Genomic DNA, 17,949 nt, shown 5'->3' on the forward strand with positions numbered 1-17,949 from the left:
ACTGTTTTTCCACACTTCTCTGCCTTTCACCAGTACCTGTTGCTGAGGTTTGCATTGTCTCCCCCGGGGTGAGGACAGTGTCATCTTGTCATTGCTGTGAGGCTCGCCTGTGAGCAGGAAGGACCCAGACCTGTTTCTGTGGATTTGGACGGACTTCTGCAGGGCCCAGCAGCAATCAGTTTTGCCCTGGGCCAGTCTTCTCTGAACTCAGCCCCATTTTGGGCTGTGGTCGTGTAGGCTCAACCTGTTTTCTTCCCTTAGGTGGATTCTTTCTAGGTGGGAGGGGCAGGTTCATGAAGAAGGTTTGCTGGAGGTGTATGTGACCAACCCCACCCTCAAATCCAAGAATGAGGGGCATAAAGATACGGAGTGACTTTCTGGTCCTCTGGTGTGGGAACCAGGATATTCTAGGTACCTCAGAAACTGGATTCTAGCTAGCCTGGCCTCAGATGGCTTCCCTTCCACCAGAAGAATCCCAAGAAGACACCAGGAGGCTAGTTCAGATACAAAGCAGTATTTATACATTTATTTATATATGTATATTTACTTGAGAAGAAAAGGATAGTTTGGGGACAGGAAGCAAGTAGGCCCAGTGGCTTCCCTCTGCCTTCCTCAGAGTCAGAGTGAGTACATGATAAATAGGAATCAGAGCTCAAGGAGAAGATGGGGAGTTAACAGGAAGGGAGAGACACTCTATGAACACACAGGCCACTAAGGGGTACATCATGGGCAGGGGTCTGTGCTGGGGGCCCTATGTACAGCTTAAAGCAAGGGAGAGGTTAGCCCAGTGGCTATAGGAACACACCAGAAGGGAGAGGAAGGGAGGGCATGCCAGGCTGTCAGCTTCCAACCTGTGGCCCTTTCACCTTCCCATAAGCCCTTTCATACTTGGGGCTTAAGGCGACTTTGGTCCGAAGTTGACCCCCTCAAGCAGCTTGGAGCCCAAGTTTGGCCCAACTCACATTGAGGACCCCTCCCCAGGCATGCAAACAGGCAGCTGCCAGTGGGTGTAGCTTGGCTGTGTCCAGATGGACTCCAGGGGGTAGTGGAGGGTCACTTTCCAGTTAAGAACTGAGGGGCCACAGTCCAAGAACACTTGCCCCTCGTGAGGGAGCTCCAGCATGCTACTAAAGCAGTGGGGCTGAGCAGTCTTAAGGCACTGCAGGAAGACTACCCTGCAGGAGAGCAGAACAGAGTGGTTTAAGGCATAGGCCATGATTCCTATGGCAGAATAAAGGAATGGAGCCAAGTTGGGTAGCAAGCTTGGGGGCAAGGTATCCCTGCTGTTTCCCTGTCCTGAGGAAAAGTGCTTTGAGATCCATAGCAGGACTTCTCAGACTCCACTTCGCTATCAATAGGCGCCCGTTTAGAGCTGAGAATGGGAGATTGGAAAAGGCAAGGTCTGGTGTCCTCAGGGTCTGAGCAGTTCCCTTTCCCACTGCTGAGCCCATGACAACTAATGATTGCAGCGCTCCTTCCAGGATGCTGAGGGTGCTGCTAAGAAATGCTGCAGTGTCACTTGAGTAAAATCTCAGCCCGAACCCACCACTCGTCTCCTGGGGTGGAAGAGGCAGAGATGGGGCCCACCAAGCATAGATGTATGCCTGGAGGAGCTTTGATCTGGGGGGACCAGGGTCCTTCCATGCTGAAGCCCACTCAGCTTTCCAGCGCCTTCCTATCCATGCTGTCCTGGTTTAAGTGCATTTAGTAGTTACATCATTAATAACGTTATCTGCATCCACTTTCCAGTGGAAACTGGCCTACTGCTTGCAGGGATTCCTGCTCCTCTGCTCAGAGAATAATCTTGTCACCAACTCCATCATGAGCTTGGGAAGCTCCCAGGAACACAGATCTTGGGCGCTCACAGGACACCTTCCCTTCCAGGATACTCCAGGTTCAGGGGTCCAAGGCTTACCTGGCCTATTGGCCCCACTGGTTCAGATCTGTGAGGGTGACTCCATCAAACACCAGTAGACTTAAGGCACAAAGTCAGCTTCTCCAGCCATCCAGGGCTGGCCCCAACTGTCTCAGGAATTCTTAGGAGCTAAGCTCTCCCAGGGAGAACTCTCCTGAACCAACCACATTAAAGCTTAGAAATCCAGGTCTAATGTAACAGTCAAGCCCCAGAAAGTACTACCGAGCTGTCCCTCCTGGGAACAGCATAGCGAGAGTTCTCGACGCTCTATGAACTCATGGGGTCCAGCTAGGTGTTACAGGTCTGGGTCCAACCCCCATGGGTCTTCTCTCCACCACAGCTCAGAAGGGAAGGCAAGGAGAGTTGGAGTGGACAAGTCTGGGCCATAGCTTCCCCTTGTCTACAGGGCCCCGCACTGAGCCTTCCAGCAACCATATCTAGACAGCCATGAATTGCTCCTGTGCTGCCAAGAAGAGGTGGCCAGAAGGAAGGCCCAGGATGCTGGTCACTCTAGCCCCCTCTATACTGTGTGAGGGTAACCAGCTTGCCCAGCAGCTCCAGTGTGAAGATTTCCAGTCTCCTCAGCCAAAGGGAGGCAGTAAAGAACAGAGAGCTGGCCTGCAGCAGGCTCCAGTGTAACACCTTTGCATCCAGTGTTAAGGGCCCGGGGACCCAATCCCAGCTGTGGCGCTGCCCCAGGAGGCAGCTCAGTCACACCGGCGGTAGAAGTGGAAGTAATAGTCTGTGGCTGGCTGGCTGACGGCCTCTGAGCTGCAGTTGGCCTGACCCTGTGTGGAAGGGGAGTGATGGGTGAGGTGGTTGCCAAGCCCCACCATACTTTGCAAAGCCCTTATTCTTTTCCCAAGCCCCATACTGCATAGACACACCCTCTGCCTCTGTGGGCAGGTGGGCCTATGTGCTCACCAGTGGTGCCACACGGAAGTGGTATGTGAATTCACGGAAGGACAGGATGGTTACTGGCCACCGATGAGAGGTGCCCTAGAGAGAGAAGGGAGAGAAAGGGCAGGGCAGCCTTGTCTTAACCAGCTTTCCTCCCACCACGGCCATCACAGCCCAGGGGGAGCCCATTCCTCTTAGAGAGCAGGGGCAGCCACCCTCCCAGCCTGCCTTCCCTGGCCCTGGCCTCCCTTGTAGCTCCTGTCTTGTAGCTCCTGGTGCTCTATGCTCATTAACCCTGCCCACACCTACAGCTCACAGACAGGAAGCAGTCCCTTGCCTCCTTAGAGATGCACAGGTGACAGAGCTAGGTTCAGCCCCAGGCTTTGTGATTATCTCACAATATGGCGCAGGGAGGGGATGGGCAGCAGCCAGGAACAAATTACCTGTCTTACCTAAGGCTTTGACTTGGCCTCTGTTGGGTGAGTTTAGGCCAGAGCCCCACTGCTAAAAGTGACTCACTGGCTGTCCCTCTCCCCTTAAGTGTCCTTCTCTGTAAGGCCAGGGATCTCCTCCCTTGGGATCCTCATCTATTCCCTCCTCAGCTCACGGTATAAATACATTAAAATGCATGTCCTTTCTCCCTCCCTGGAGAGTGGGTTCATAGAAGCACAGGGGAGGAGATGAGAGGGGCCTTAATAAATACTTGTTGAATAAACACAAGTGAGCAAAACTCGCCATGAGCTGGGCTGCAGCAGGACCTCAAGTCAGCCTTCCCCCTTGAGCCCAGAGCTCGTCTAACCTCAGTCAGTCATTGCCCTGCCCTGAGCATGGGGCTGTGGACTGTATTCTTGCCTCCCCGGGAGTGAGGTGGGGAGCTCAGCTCTGCCTGCAGTGGGCACTATATGCTCATCCCAGATCAGTCCCTAGAAACACTCTCCTCCCCTGGCCACTGTCCTAGGAGATGGAGATCCCCAACAGAGACCGGAGGAATGAAGACTGACACGCACGCCCCTCCTGCAGACACAGGATCCCAGCTGCAGTTGTTCCTGGAGACACACCCTTGCCCTCTGCTCCCCATCATTTGGTGATCACTATCCAGGGAAGAGGAAGATCTGCGACCTGGCCAGCCCCCAGCTTCCCACCTTCCCCTACCTGGGTATCTTGGTGGGGGTGGAGACTCTGCAAAAAGCCCCCCTCCTCACAGGGCTCCTCCTTTGATGTCAGACTGCACAATACCACAGACACAGGGACGGAGGAACTAGGGAATAAGTGGGTTAGTGGAATGGGGTTCCCATCTGAGTAGCCCAGGCCCACCCAAGACAAGCCGTATCTTCACAGAGCCTGAGAACCACGCAGAGTAGTCCACAGCTTGGGATGGAGGAAACCTCTCCCACCATCCCATGTAGTCCCAGAGAGGCAGGATCTTACAGCCACGTAACCCCGGCAGCAGTGCCTCTTTGCAGCCCTTCCCCAAGCAGCCGGGCACACACACGCCCGCCCCCGCCCCCGCCATGAGAAATGTAGTGGACACTCAGCTTTGACTTTTCTGAGGCTCTAGTGGCTCCCTCCCTCCCCAATACCAGCACTCACTTCATCTGTAGGGTCAGGCTGAGGTGTAGCGGGGTGCTGCTGCTGACAGGGATATGGTAGGTGAAGTTTCCAAGCCTAGAGGGACAAAGACGGTCCCTCAGCCAGGCCGCTTTGCCAGTCTCCCTCTCCTTCCGTACTGAAGCCCTCAAAACCTAGAAAGGGGCTGCCAGAACTTGTGGGAAAAGTTCCTCCCTGAAGGGCCAAGATCTGAGCATCCGAACTGATTGGACTCATGGCCCCTGAGGGGCTCCCTTTGGGGTGACAGGAGGGAGCCCAGCCTACCTGCAGGCATCCTCTGGCACACAGTACTGGGAAGTGATAGGCATGGAATTCTCCAGCAGCTGGATGGAGGTTAGGGATGGCACTGGGTCTGTCAGAAGAGAGGCCATTGGGCCATGGTGAGGAGGGGATGAGGGAGAATGCAAGTGGCAGCACACTGGGACTTTCACTCACACCCCAGTGTGAGCCGGATTCTTTCCAGACCCTCACAGCAGGCTTATACCACATCCTTTTCCCAGCTGCCCTAGAACCAGCTAGTTCCCAAGAGCCTTCACAGAGCTAAGATACCCAGAAGCCGGTAGTGGTCTTTCTCCCCGACCAGCCATGCACAGGAACCCATTCTCAGGCCTCTGCTCCATACTCTTCCCAGCTCTGGGCTCAGCGGGAAACCAGCCATGGAAGGGCAGAAGAGTAGTCCACACAACAGGGGGGGGGCAGGTAGCATGTCACCCTCATTGCCATTAATGTGCAGTGGGGAGCTGAGGCTGTGCGTTCATTTGACTATTGCCTTGTCCTTTACCCCAGATGTGGGAAGCTATGGTCACTGGCCTCTGAACCTTTGCTTGACCTGGTACATTTTCAGTTCTTTAAGGTATAAACCCAAGGTCTCCAGCAGCACCCACAATACCATGATGTCACCTGATACAGACAAAATGGCTTTCCTCTTAGGCAAACCCCAGATGTCTTTCAAAGATGGCTCAGTGTCACCTCCTCTAGGGAAGCCTTCTCTGGTCGCTGCCCTCCTGGGTCATCAGGCAGAGTCATGTGTGTCTCGAGCACCCACGAAGCTGAGGTGAGCTTCCGACCCTTGGGGTTGCCCCCACCACTTTGAACATCTGTCTCTGCACAGACCACAGTGTCTAGGTTTCTGTTTGCTAAGCCACAAAGCCCATATCTCAGTGTAGAGACCCTGGTTAAGGCGAGCAGGAGCCCAGAAAACATACAAGTCAGCCTGAAAGAACACTTGGGTGCAAAAAGGAGTTCTGTCTTGGTTAAAACCAAAGATTTGAGGTTGAGGTCCTAGTACCTCACCCTCTTCACCCTGGCACAGAGACAAAATAAACATAATCTGGAATTCGGCACCGTGGAGACAGATTTTAGCTGGACTACTGATGGGAGATATATGTCCCTTCACCTAAGTCTCCAGTTCCTCCTCTGAACCATGGCAACAGTGCCTTCCTACTAAGGTCTCTCATTAGCTGGAACTTCATCAAATAGGCTAGGCTAGCTGTCCAGTGAGGTCCAGGGATTCTGTATGTGCCATCACACCTGTACACTCTAGGGATCAAACCCTGGTCTTTATGCTGTCAAAGCAAGGGCTTTGCCTACTAGTTTTCTCCCCATCCAAGTTGTGAGGATTAAATGATACGACCTACATGAGCTTCTGGCCCCATCACTAATGTCTGCTGACTGACAGTTCTGTGCCCAGGCAGCGTTGTGGCTCGGCCGGCTATGAAGTGTTGAAAGCAGCAAGTACCTAGCTGGTCCTGGGTCTGAGCGAGTTGGGCAGGGCTTGTGCTGAGTTGAGGGGCCCCTCTGCGGGCGCGACTGTGGAGACTGAGGCTGGGACTGTTCTTGGTCTTGCTCTGCCCCCCAGGAAAGGGGACCACAGGACTGGCTAGAGGTTCCAGGCTCTTGGGGTGCTTGGAGTAGCTGATGCCATTAGCTGAAATGCCCCAGGATTTGGCTCTGATGTTGGTGGCTGGCAGCGGGGCCATCTGGCTGGGGCCTATAGACAGAAGCAAGGATAAGCTGAGAAAAGGGGAACCAGCTGCCTCCTGTCCTGAGCTTCTGTGAACCCTCTTGTGTTTTCTGGTTCCCATGGGTTCCCAACCTTCAATCCAGGAATCCCTCCCACCTTCCCTCTGGATGCAAATAATACCAAACAGCCCTGCCAACCTTGGTCCGGCCCCTAAAACATCCATACCTGAGTGGCTGGGCCTGGGGCTGGGCCTGGGGCTTGGAGCAGGGGTAGCAGTGGGGTCAACACTAGGATCTGTAGCAGGATTGGACGTGGGAATGGAGCAGCAGACGATGGGGCAGGGCTGGCTGGAGCACAGGTCCAAAGTACGGAGAGCTGGACCTGAGGCTGAACTGGTAACTGAGGAAACCAGAAGCTGTATGAGCTGGAGGAGGACACTGAAGCCCCACACACAGCCACCTGCCCCACCCCATCCCCCAGACACACACCCAGCAGCAAAGAGGGCTGTGTGCCCGGCATTCCAGTGGTCACAGAGGACTGTCGGAGCTGTGTGGTCCCGAGGCTCTGGCTGGACCTGCTAAGGAAGAGTGGGGTGAGCTCAGAGGCACTGGGAGAGCCTTCAGGTGGGGTTGAGGGGCTTGGGAGTCCCAGAGAAGCAGGGATGGGCAGGAGGTGGCGGAGAGGGAATATATGAAGCAGAAGCAGGAAGAAGGGTAGCAGGAGCCAGAGGAGGGAGGGGTGCTCAGTCAGACACATACCATGGGCACATGACCTCACTCCCCCCAGGATGCTGGGGCCGGAGCAGGGCCAGGAGACAGGAAGTGGACACGGCAAGAGAGCTAAGAAACAACAGAGAGACCGAGAGGGAGATGGACATGGGAGGAGAGAGAAAAGACACAGTCAGAGGTAGCCCCAGGAGCTGGGGCATGACAGTGACAGACAGAGCCCAAGGTCCTGCTCTGGCCTTCCCTCCCAGCACTCCCTCTTCCTACAAGTGTCTTCCAGAAGACACAAGGTGGCCTTCCTGAAGGAATACTGACTAGGCCCGACGGGGACAGTAGAAAGCACCCACTGTACAGGAGACCACCCCTCCCACCCTAACAAGCTCTGGCAGGCTAAGCCTAAGGTTGAACCCCATTAGAGGGAGATGCCTCTGACCCAGGTCACTCTCCATTAGCAGAAGCCCGATCCCTAGGGACATACCCATCAGCATCCACCAGGTCCTCTTCGGAGCGCAGGCTCAGCACATACAGTGTGGACATAGACACCACGCTGGGAGCCACAGAAAAGGGTCACTGTCTGAACGCAAGCCACCACCCAACACTGTCTCTCTATGGCACACTCTGTGGTCTTCCCAGGTGATGTCTGCACACAGGCCTTCCTAGACCCTGGAGGAGGAGACAGGCTAGGCAGCCCACCTTCCCTGACCTCAGTTGCTTTACTCCCAGTCCATGGTCCTCCTCAACTCCAGGGCCTGGACCCGGGCACATCCGACCCACTAGGTAGGTAGCTCTGCTCTCTAAGCCAGCCTCCCCAGTCCCTAAGGGACAAGTCACCTGAAGGCCATGACCACCACCAGAGCAATGATAGTTCCCTGCAGGAAGCGCTGGCTGATGCAGGCCTGGTCTGGGACCACTGCTGATGACTGGGGACCAAGAGGAAAGAACACAGCAGAAGATGGTGGACTTAGGAATTTACTTCCTTGCCCAGTCTCCCCAACCCCATTCTTCATGGCCAGAGGGAGAGGAAGCAGAAAAGGGCTGGAAGGGCTACAAGGTCAAGAGCAGAGGGGTTAGAAGTGGAGTTGATGAGGCTGGAGTGGTGTAAGCTGGAAAGGAGAGGCCATGGAGATGGGAAAGTCCTGGCCCTTTGAGCCTCCCAACTCTGTACAGCCTCACCTTACTGGCCACCTTAGGGGGCCTCTTCTTGTGGGGGACACTGCCTGCCCGGCTAAACTGGCTCCCTGCATGGCTGCAGTAAGAGGACAATGGTCAGGATGTTTTCCAGAAAGAGGTCTCTCCTGCCTGCCCCAGCCCCACCCAGCACCCCCACCTGAAAGCGCCGGAGCTGCCGGTTGACTTGAGGCTGTCAAGGCGCCGCAGTTTGGCCAGCTTGTGGCTCCAGCGCTCCAGCTCATCAATGCGAGTCTCCAGGTTGTCTGTCAGCTTGCATAACTCCTTCACAGCCCCCACATTCTCCATGAAGATTCGCTCCTGCCCCGGGGCAACAACAGCATTGAGGGCACCATTGGCCCAAGAAGTCCCCAAGCTGTGGGCTGGATGGGGGCAGGAACAGAATCCCCGCTCTTCACAGCCCACAGAGGCCCTAGAAATATCCCTGCCTGGAGGAGGCCTCTGCCCCATCCAAGCCCTGGTTCACGCAGCATGTCCGCTGCCCCTGTCTAGGCTAGGCTAAACAACCTTGCCTCTCTCAAATCAGAGCTCCAACCCTTGGACCTACTCCCTCAGGTAGGTAAAACGTGCCTTGTGTCTTTCTCTAAGGACATGTACACAAGGTTCATGTCACTAAGTGCAAGTGTTACTTTCATAATAAACCACACATCTGAGCCTTGAGACAGGAGGTGACACATTGTGTGACCCTCTTTTTAATTGATGGGGGTTGGGGAGTGAAACCTCAGTGGGATTCACCTTGCCCTCTGTCAGACAGCCTCCCGTGGTTAACTTGCCCCTCCATCTTGAACACCCTTCCTGAGTGGTGGGCAGGGACTCTGAAAGTCCTAGGAGGACAACTCTTCCTTCCTCCCTCTGCCAGTCAGTGCCCGCTTCTGGCCAGCCCCTCTGTCCCAGTTCTCCCTCCAGTTCCCATAACTGACCTTGTTCACCACCAGGAAGTTCTCTATGGTTTTACCATTGGCAAAGACTACATCTCCTGTGTCCTTCACAGCCTCAGGCAAGATCTCCTTCACTTCCTGTGCGATGACACCTGGGGACAAGCCAAGGGTGTGTGGCTGGGGGTCCTTTCTGGAGAAGTATCTGAGATTGAGTTTCGAGGAGCCCTGGAGCAGGGGCTCCATCAGTCAACTGTTCACAGCCTAGAAGTTCCCAGGCTCAATATGTGGGATTTGTGGATTAGGTAGGATCCTAGTGGCATTTTAGGGGAAGGAGGTGGGGTTCTCAGAGGATGCAGAATCTCTGAGTGCTGTGTGACAAAGATCTCAGGCCAGGTGGTGACTCCTAGGAGGATGAGTTCAAGGGCAGGGATCCAAAGACCCGGGAGGCATGATATTCCAGTAGCAGAGGGGTCAAGATTTCCGAGAGACAGGATAGACTGACCAGAGCTTGGGGACACAGGTACGTCTCTACCTGTCTCTGGTGCAGTGGCCTCGATGCCCGCACTGGCAGCGAACTCGGGCTTGTATCTGTAGTGCACAAGCCGCATGCGCGAGATCCTCTTCAGCTGCTCAGTGGTGTCCACCTGCCAGGGGACAGAGCCGACCCTGAACCCTCCTCCCCTCCTGCTGCCATCCAGAGCAGGCCTCAGGTCAGCCGACCCACCCCTACCCTGGCATCCTGGTCCTCCCCACTGGTCCTTCCACAGCACTGTCCCTCACCTTTGAACTTGTCCCTACCTCCTGCACATGCTCCTTGGCCCGCAAGTCGGAAGGGTGCATAAGAGATCCCATGACCTTGACATTGCCATGCACAACCAGCGCCTCATCGGGCCGATCTGTGTTGATGCCGACGCGGCCATGGTGGAAGACGGTGTCTGGCAGCTGTGCCCGTTGCCACAGAACGTCACTGTCACTCTCAAACTGGCCTGGATTAGAGGCCTAAGGCAAGTTGGGTCTGGATCAGTCTTGGAGTTAGGGGAACTTCAGGGCCCTGAGAAAATGGGAACCCCCAGGAACACCCTTCCTAGTCAAGTCTCTTTGCTGCCCCCCCATTGCCCAATCAACCACCCAGTTCATTGTGACAACATTGTCACTTGTGGGACCCAAGAGACTGCTAGGTGTGATCCACCTTCACGCTTTACAGTGAAGAAGGCCCCGAGGCCTAGATAGGGCGACAAAGCCCAAGATCACACAGCCAGTGCCCAACAAGAGCTGCATGTCAACCCAACCCCATCCCATCCCATAGTATTTTCCTGATGCTATTTCTTCCAGCCCTAGAGGAGATGACTCTCACCCGCACAATGATGCGCTCTGAGATCTGGGCTGCCAGTGTGTAATTCTGGTTCTGCGCATGTGCCTGGAGGGCCACCACCAGCATGAAATACCTGGGATACACCGGGGACTCAGTAACACTCAGCAATGCCCCTAACCATCCTCCCTGGGCCAGATGCCTGGATACACAGCCCCACTCCGTCATCCTCCCCCACTACCCCGCACCTCTCCCACAGTGGAGAAACATGAGCCTCCACTAAGGGGGCAAAATTCCTCTCTGGGCCCACTACTAGGAGCCCCAGAACTGTTTCTGAACTCAAAAGCCAGTCTTGTGAGCTGGAGTCATAAATCTGCCAAATATTTTTAACCTCAAGTTCCTCCTCTGGGAAACAGGCCATTGTGGACCTGCGCCTGGCATGCTCCACGGAGGCCCCTTTTGACCCTGCTCCTCGGAAGGGAGGGGCTCCGGTGGCCAGGTTGGCTTGCTCACCTCTGGTCAGGGTTGGGCTTGCCCTTCTTTCTCATGTTGTTGGCAGTGGTCTCACTGAAATGGAGCCGTCCCACGGTCACCTTTGTGACCTGCTCAGGGGGAAGATTGACCCTGCAGAGGATGGGCAGAGAGCTCAGGGGAAAGAAAGAGTCTGCGAGGAGCCGTGCTGCAGCGCAGCCGGGCAACCACAGGCAACCGCAGGCAAAGCGCCTGCCTGTCTCTCCAGCCAGTTCTAAGATGGGCCCTTCCAGGCTCCACCCACACAGGGCTGGATACTCACGTGACAGGGTTGAAGGGCCTCTTGCTTCTGTCTGACTGAGACTGCTCAATGTTGATAGACTGGTTCAGGGCCTCCAGCTGGAGAGCAATGGGACCAGGGCACCTCAGGACAAGGTTCGCCACCTGGTCTTTTCCTCCTTCACCTCCTCACTCTGGCCCTGGGCAGAATCCTGCCTTCACCTCACTTTCTCATAAACTCGGGGGCCTCCACATCCACACCCCACACTCCCAAGCCATTTCAATGATCGACATAGCTTTCACGCCGGCTCACAGTTCATTACTTCCCCTACTTCTGGATGGTGATGAATGGCCACCTCCAGGATGGCAACCCATCACCGTGTGCCATCCGACTCCCGGACGTCTCCATGCATGCCCACGTGTTTTCCAGTTAGTCTTATGACCCATACCTGCACACTCTTCTCCCCTGCAGCCAGCCCCCGCCCCGCCCCCCACAGAGCACACCCCAGCCACTCTCACATACCCACAGCCTCTCATCTCTTCAGAAACAATAGCTGAGCCATGCCAACCAGCCAGGCCCACATGTGACAGAATCAGACACACCTTGTCCTGTCCCCAGGGAGCTCATGGCTCCAATGGCTATGCTATAGAACCCCTCAGTCACAAAGGGCCTCAGGGCAGGTTTCCCTGAGGGGCATCAGAATGGAATCTGCCAAAAGCATTGGGAAAGAGAGCTGGGATGGGATTCTAGGAGGGCAAATACAGAGGTGGATTTCTAAAGCCCTGTGGGCGCAGCTTAGAAGACAGTGGGAAGACACTGAAGTCTTGGGAAAGAAGGATGTACGGCAATCACATGTCATGGGGATTGAGAGCAGAGTAGACGCTGATTGGGTATGGTATGGGGGTGACTCAGGTCAAGGAGGGGGCAAAGGGAGGAGGCAAGGGCTACCCCAGAACTGTGTATGACAAGCTGAGGGTAAGAGCGTCCCTAGGATATATAGCTTGAGGATCCAGGATCCTGAGGTGGAGCACGGGGCAGGGACAAGTGACGTTTGGTTTGGTTCTGAGAGCTGAGGCGCCAGTGAGGGGGCCAGAAGATGGGTCTTGGCTTGGAGATAAAGACTTGGGGTGTGGAGTGGGGAAGGAAGCAAGGCATAAGGGAGATGGTGAAGTCCGTGCAGCCCCACATCTAGGTGGCTGGCACTAGGAGGTGGAGGGGTGGGGCAGCGGTGGGATATAGCCTTGGGGTGTTTCCTTGTCGCTTGCATCTTGGAGCTTCCTGGCCCTCCTGTTCTCCCTTCCTAGGCGAACCCCAAACCTGCCTTCACTCCGTGCAGCTTCAAATAGAAGCAGTCCAGCGGCTTGAGGCCTTCCGGCGTCTTCACATACTTGGGCTCGCCCAGCATGCCGATGTACACGGTCACCTGGAAGTGGTTCTTCTTCTGGCACACAAAGGCATCATCACCCACCGAAAAGTTAAAGCCCTTGTCAGCGTCCACACGATAGGTGAGCATAGGCCTAGAGGTGAGAGGGGGAAGGGACGGAGACTCCTCAGTAGTTCCCCAAGCTAAATATGGAGGCCCATAATCCAATGCCATTACTTAGTCTATATCCTCCAAGATCCTTCAAACCACCAAGAGGTCAGTCCCATTCTAGCCTGGAGACTAAGCCCCCAAGAGAAGCCGCACAGGTTTGTGTCACATGCCTGGGGACACCCACTGTCCCATGCTGGGATGAAAGAAGCAAGCCAAGGCCCACCGGAAGTGAGGGGACTCCAGAGGAAGGCCTTGGCCACCCTTCAGCACACTTAACCATTTCCCACACGTTGCCTGAAGCCCCCTCCCTTGTGGGAGATGGGATGAGAGGGACTGCATCTGCAGAGTCTCACTGTGCCTGACAGCTGGTTGCCATGGAAACGGTGGAACCAGGAGCCAGCTCTGCCTTGGGCCCACCCTGCCCCACCCCTGGCCCACCCCCTCGCTCAAGGCCCCCAGTGCCCTCATTCTGACTCCCACAACTGCCCCAGAAAGAGGGAGTACTTCTGGTTCCTGAACTCCCCCTCAGAAACAACTGAAGCTTGCCATCTGTCGCCGGAACAGTGTCTGGTGTCTTTAGGGCACCTCCAGGGGCAGTAACGAGAACACTTGTTGACTTAGGACTTGACTCACCCTTCCCGGAGTTACCACGCATTACAGGTACCCTGCTGGACACCTACAGGAAGCTGGACAAGGAGAATGCCTCCCCACTCATGAGCGAGTTCCAAGGGAAGGCCTGGCCTCATCTTTTCTTCCCTTACAGGGTTCATTCATCTGTCTGGCCTAAGCGACTACCTTAGAAAGAACCTGGGCCACACTGGGAACCTCTGCAGCTAGCTCTCTGGCCTTGGGGCCTAGACGTGGAGGTAGCAAAGTGCCCAAGGGGTACGGAAGTGTGAATAGAGGGATTTCTCTCCAGGCCATAGGGACCAGACTCCATGAATGCCACCTAGCTCACTTCAGCAGCCATCACAACTGGGCATCCCACCCTGCCCAGCCCTGGGAGGTACAGGACAGAAACTGCCCAGCTCAGGGCACCCACTCCAGGAAGCCGGTCTCAGCCACCATTCTGACGAAAGGGCCCCAGTCATCTGGCTCCTGTTTGGCTAAGTCCGTAGAACACCGAGGGGGCGTCACCCTCTGACGTACCCATTGGCCTTTTAGGGGAGGAAGGAGGGTGGTCCCCACTGGGCTCTTGGCCTGGGGCCTGATAAGCTAGATCCTCGTGGTGTTGAGGAAAGAACAGGACCACCCTTGGCAGCTACACCCCTAGTCCCCCCTTACTCCTCCTCCCTCCACAGGAAGGGGGCTGTTGTAAGGGCCACGTTTATGCTAAGTTTAAGACTACCTTCCTGGAACGTAGGAAGAGAACCTAGAGGAGGGTAGGAAGAGAACCTAGAGGAGGGGCTAGAAGACATGTGCCCGCCCACTTCTTCCTGACTTGGCTCCCAAGGCCCCTCCCTGGTAGATACCACTACCTTGGGAGAGACCAGGACTGGACCTAATTCTTCCCTGAGTTTGTTGGCTCTTCTGTCCGTCACAAGTGATTCTTTTATACCCAGAGCACTCCCAGGTCCTGATTTAGGACCTCAGTGGGGTGCTAAGCCACCAAGACAAGGTGGCTAGGTGGCACAGGTCACTCACAGCTCCTTGTAGTTGGCGTCATACAGGGTCGCCCACTTGTTCTGCTGATGCGGCTGCCACTTGATGGATTGGTAGTTGGGGTCCAGGTAGGAGCCACTGAGGCTATCACTGTCCTGCAGGAGGCCTGGAGGGAGGGATACCAGGTTAGACCTAAGCCCAGGGCTCCCACTCCCCAACATCAATGGCCTGCCTGTCAGTCACCTACCTGGGGAGGGTGCACCTGGTGGGTGCCAAGGTGGAGTCTGGACTCGGGCAATGCTGAGGGGCAAGGAGCCAGTGCCAGGTGAGAGGGGGCCCTGGGGAGGCCATGGAGGGGATGGAGCTCTGGCGGGGTGTGGGGGCAGGGCTGTCACAGTCCCAGGTTCCTGCTTGATCATTCCGTTCAGCATCTGGCCATTGAGGGTGTTGGGGGGTGATTCAGAGTGCTTCCTCTTCTTGGAGGGGTGTGGAGGGAGCCTGGGGAGCAGAGGTGACTGGCATGGGGGTTGGCTCTCTCTCCCTGAGCCTTCTTCTGTGCAGTGCCCACCCCTCTGCTCTGGGACCATTTCAGCAGGCAATCCCCAGCCAGGAAGACACTTCCTACAGGAAGCCCTCAGGCGCCTTCCCAGTACTCGCCTGTCACTCGGTGTTCCCGTTCTCTGCCTTTGCTACAGTCTTACCCCTACCCCTGTGGAATCCAGGAGGGCAGGGGTCTGAGCCTCCGCAGCACATCTGCGCCACACAGAGCATCCTATATACATGGCCATTCTCAGAACCCTGAGGGTTTCAGTAAGTGGGCAGAAAGGCACTGGGGTCTGGATTAAGAATTCAGTTTCAGTTCCAAGTCTTGGCTCTGCCTTTTCCTAGTCTATGGCCTGGGGGAGACTATGTTCTTTTCTTAGAGCCTCAATTTACCCATCTGTGAATGGTGTAGCTGTCACCAATCAGCTATGGCTGTAGGCCCTCCAAGCATCAGTCCTGTAGGGCGTCTGTGTTTCCCCAGGGCCACCCTGCCTAGCCTACTCTTGATGCCCTGACTCCCCCCCCCACCTTCCTGCCGTGGAGGCTCTACCCAAGCCTTACTCAGCTCCGTGCTGCTGCAGCAGCTGGTGTAGCACCTGGGTCTGCTGGGGGTGGTGGAGTTCAGGGGGCACCAGACCTGGCCCCATGGCAGCATAGGGGGGTACAGGGGGCTCAGCCTTCATGTAGAGGTCCCGTTGAATGACAGGGTAGTGAGGTGGGGGTGGCGGGGGTGGGGGTGGGCCTGGCAAGTGGGCTGGAGGTGGGGGCGGGTGCTCCAGTCGGGAAGGAACTCCCACGTGGCACAGAGTCTCCGGGGTTATGGTGCGCAGTAGATGGGGGTCTGGGGAAGAGATGGGGGACAGGAGTCAGAAACCCACCTCACCCATTCTCCCTAGGCACGGTCTCTTGCTTCCGTGCCCTCCTGAGCCATGCCAGAGGCTGGGTGGGGAGACTGGAAAGCCAGCTAGAGAGCTTGAACAGGGAAGTCAGACTGGACAAGGGTGGGTCCCCATCCTAACCATCTCTCTCCCCTAGGCTGTCCAGGCCAAGCCCCTCAGGAGAGCCCAGGCTCTAACTTCTTTGAAGCCTGAAGAGAGTCTCCCGGTGACCCCCAGCCCAGTCCCCCACCCAACCTCCTCCCTCCAGCAGCCCCACTCCCAGTTCCAGGGGCCAGTCCCCCAGCCTGAGGGGGCTGCAGCTCCCTTTGTTCCTCAGGAAGCATTCCAGGGATGTTTTGGTAGGATAAACAGAACTCTTGACCCCTCTTCAGTCTGCCCATGATCATTCTACTCTTGGCCACATGGGGGCCACTGTGCCCTCAGCACCCTGGAAAGGTGGGCCCAGCAGCAGCCTTCCTCAGCTGTCCACTTACCGCCAAAGGGCGCGTCCATGATGGCGCAGGGGGCCAGACGGTGGCATCGCCAGCAGGGACACTTGCTCTGAGGCAGGACCAGGCTTCCCACCCGCCCATGGGGGAACAATAGCCAGCGCCGAGGAGTATTTGACCAGCGATAATCTGACCCGTTGGGCAGCCGCTGGCCCCCTCCCTCCCTCCTCCCTCTCTCCCTGATAAGGCTGCACCAACCATTTGCCCAAACCCAGAGGGGGAGGTTGGCGCTGCCCGCTGGACTCACCATTCACCTGCTGAGGGGAGTAGGCCTCAGAGCCTGAGTCTGGGGGCGAGTCTGGTAGAGTGCTGCAGGGGGGCCGGAGGAGGGAGACTGTTGGGCCAGCAGCTGAACCCCCAAACCCAACCCTCAAGCCAGGCAGCTCCTCTGTGGACAGGGTTGCAAAGCCCCCCCCCCCACTTCGCCAGAGATTGAGGCCATTGAGATCTCCTCACAGATGCCTCAGGGTATCTCTGTCTATCCTAGAGCTCTGGAAGGATCCAGAGCTATATTGCGGGTGAAGGACTTCTGTATTCTGCCCTGGATCTCCAGACATAATAAAGGTTATTTGTGGGTCAGTGGCCAGGTCTCTGATGGTGGCACAGGGATTGAAGGACCCCTGCTCCTCAGAGTGAGGGGCCAGGTCTCCGCTTTCCTTCGGTACCCACTGAAGCCTCCAGCTTCCTGGAAATCCTAGGACCTGGGGGCTGGATCTGAGGTGGTTCAGTGGGTTACCCAGGAGTTGCCAGAGGCAGGTGTGAACTGGGGTGTGAACTGGGCAGGGAGCCAGCTTTTCTGGGCCTAGGCTTTTTTTTTTTTCTCCCTGCAAGTTTTATTTTATCAGTGGTTCAAGCAAAAGAACAAACTCAAGCCCAGAGGTCAACATGTCCTGTACAAACCATGTACTCGCTCAGAGAGAGAGAGACTGTGGCTGCCCAGGGATCTGACATTTTTTTAGTCAACTCTCATTCCCACATCTGGACAGACTCCCTTCCACGATGCCCAGGGACCACCAGAAAGGCTTCAGAGTCTTTGTGAACACATTCCTGTTCTGGCTGTAGAGTTTTACCACATCCCTGGACAAGCCATGCCCACTTCTTCCCCGCCCCCCAGCTTGTGGAGGCCTCATTACATCTCTGAAATCAGCTCAAGAATAAAGATCCTGAATCTGATGCAGACATGTACCCCAAGTTACTGAGGAGGCTCAAGACGGAGGATCACAAAGTCAAGGCCTCCCAGGGCTACAGAATGAGTTTAAGGCCAACTTGGACAACTTAGTGAGACCCTGTCTCAAAAAGTGAAAAAAGGGGTGTCCAGGATGTAGCTCACTGGTTGAGCACTTGCCTAGCAAGCTTGAAGAACTCCTGAGTTCAAAACCAAGAACCTCAAATAAAAAAATGTGAACCCCAAAACAAGATTTCCTGTGGGAAACATGGAAAAGCAGACAGGGCAGGGCCTCACACCCCTCACTATGGCCTCAGTCTGTGCTGATCCAGCTTTGTCCCACTCCAAGTCCATCAGTCCCCCGAACCTCCTGACAGTGATCTTCCCCCTGTCCTCCCATACCTCCTGACAGTGATCTTCCTCCTGCCCCCTGACAGTGATCTTCCCCCTGATCCCCCATCCCTCCTGACAGTGATCTTCC

General features: G+C 55.9%; 1 protein-coding gene across 4 annotated transcripts in view; it reads right to left on the reverse strand.

Moving 5' to 3' along the window:
• Positions 1-506: 506 nt before the first annotated feature.
• Positions 507-17,949, reverse strand: part of Myrf (myelin regulatory factor) — a 31,881-nt gene continuing 14,438 nt past the window's right edge. For 2 of the 4 annotated variants that reach the window (XM_026777310.1, XM_026777309.1), the window contains 24 exons: positions 16,551-16,612; positions 15,478-15,757; positions 14,621-14,871; positions 14,416-14,539; positions 12,559-12,754; positions 11,280-11,356; positions 11,000-11,110; positions 10,532-10,622; positions 9,976-10,176; positions 9,710-9,821; positions 9,220-9,329; positions 8,439-8,599; positions 8,285-8,357; positions 7,943-8,031; positions 7,590-7,658; positions 7,145-7,225; positions 6,875-6,963; positions 6,612-6,785; positions 6,162-6,413; positions 4,688-4,775; positions 4,406-4,480; positions 3,968-4,073; positions 2,840-2,914; positions 507-2,703 (listed from right to left, as the gene is read on the reverse strand). In XM_026777310.1, the coding sequence (XP_026633111.1) occupies positions 2,623-2,703; positions 2,840-2,914; positions 3,968-4,073; positions 4,406-4,480; positions 4,688-4,775; positions 6,162-6,413; positions 6,612-6,785; positions 6,875-6,963; positions 7,145-7,225; positions 7,590-7,658; positions 7,943-8,031; positions 8,285-8,357; positions 8,439-8,599; positions 9,220-9,329; positions 9,710-9,821; positions 9,976-10,176; positions 10,532-10,622; positions 11,000-11,110; positions 11,280-11,356; positions 12,559-12,754; positions 14,416-14,539; positions 14,621-14,871; positions 15,478-15,757; positions 16,551-16,612 (3,028 nt within the window). In that variant the 3' untranslated portion in view covers positions 507-2,622. The other 2 variants (XM_013354655.2, XM_026777311.1) reach the window with 2 other exon arrangements.

This window comes from Microtus ochrogaster, unplaced genomic scaffold, assembly GCF_000317375.1.
Source record: "Microtus ochrogaster isolate Prairie Vole_2 unplaced genomic scaffold, MicOch1.0 UNK56, whole genome shotgun sequence".
Lineage (NCBI taxonomy): Eukaryota > Metazoa > Chordata > Mammalia > Rodentia > Cricetidae > Microtus > Microtus ochrogaster.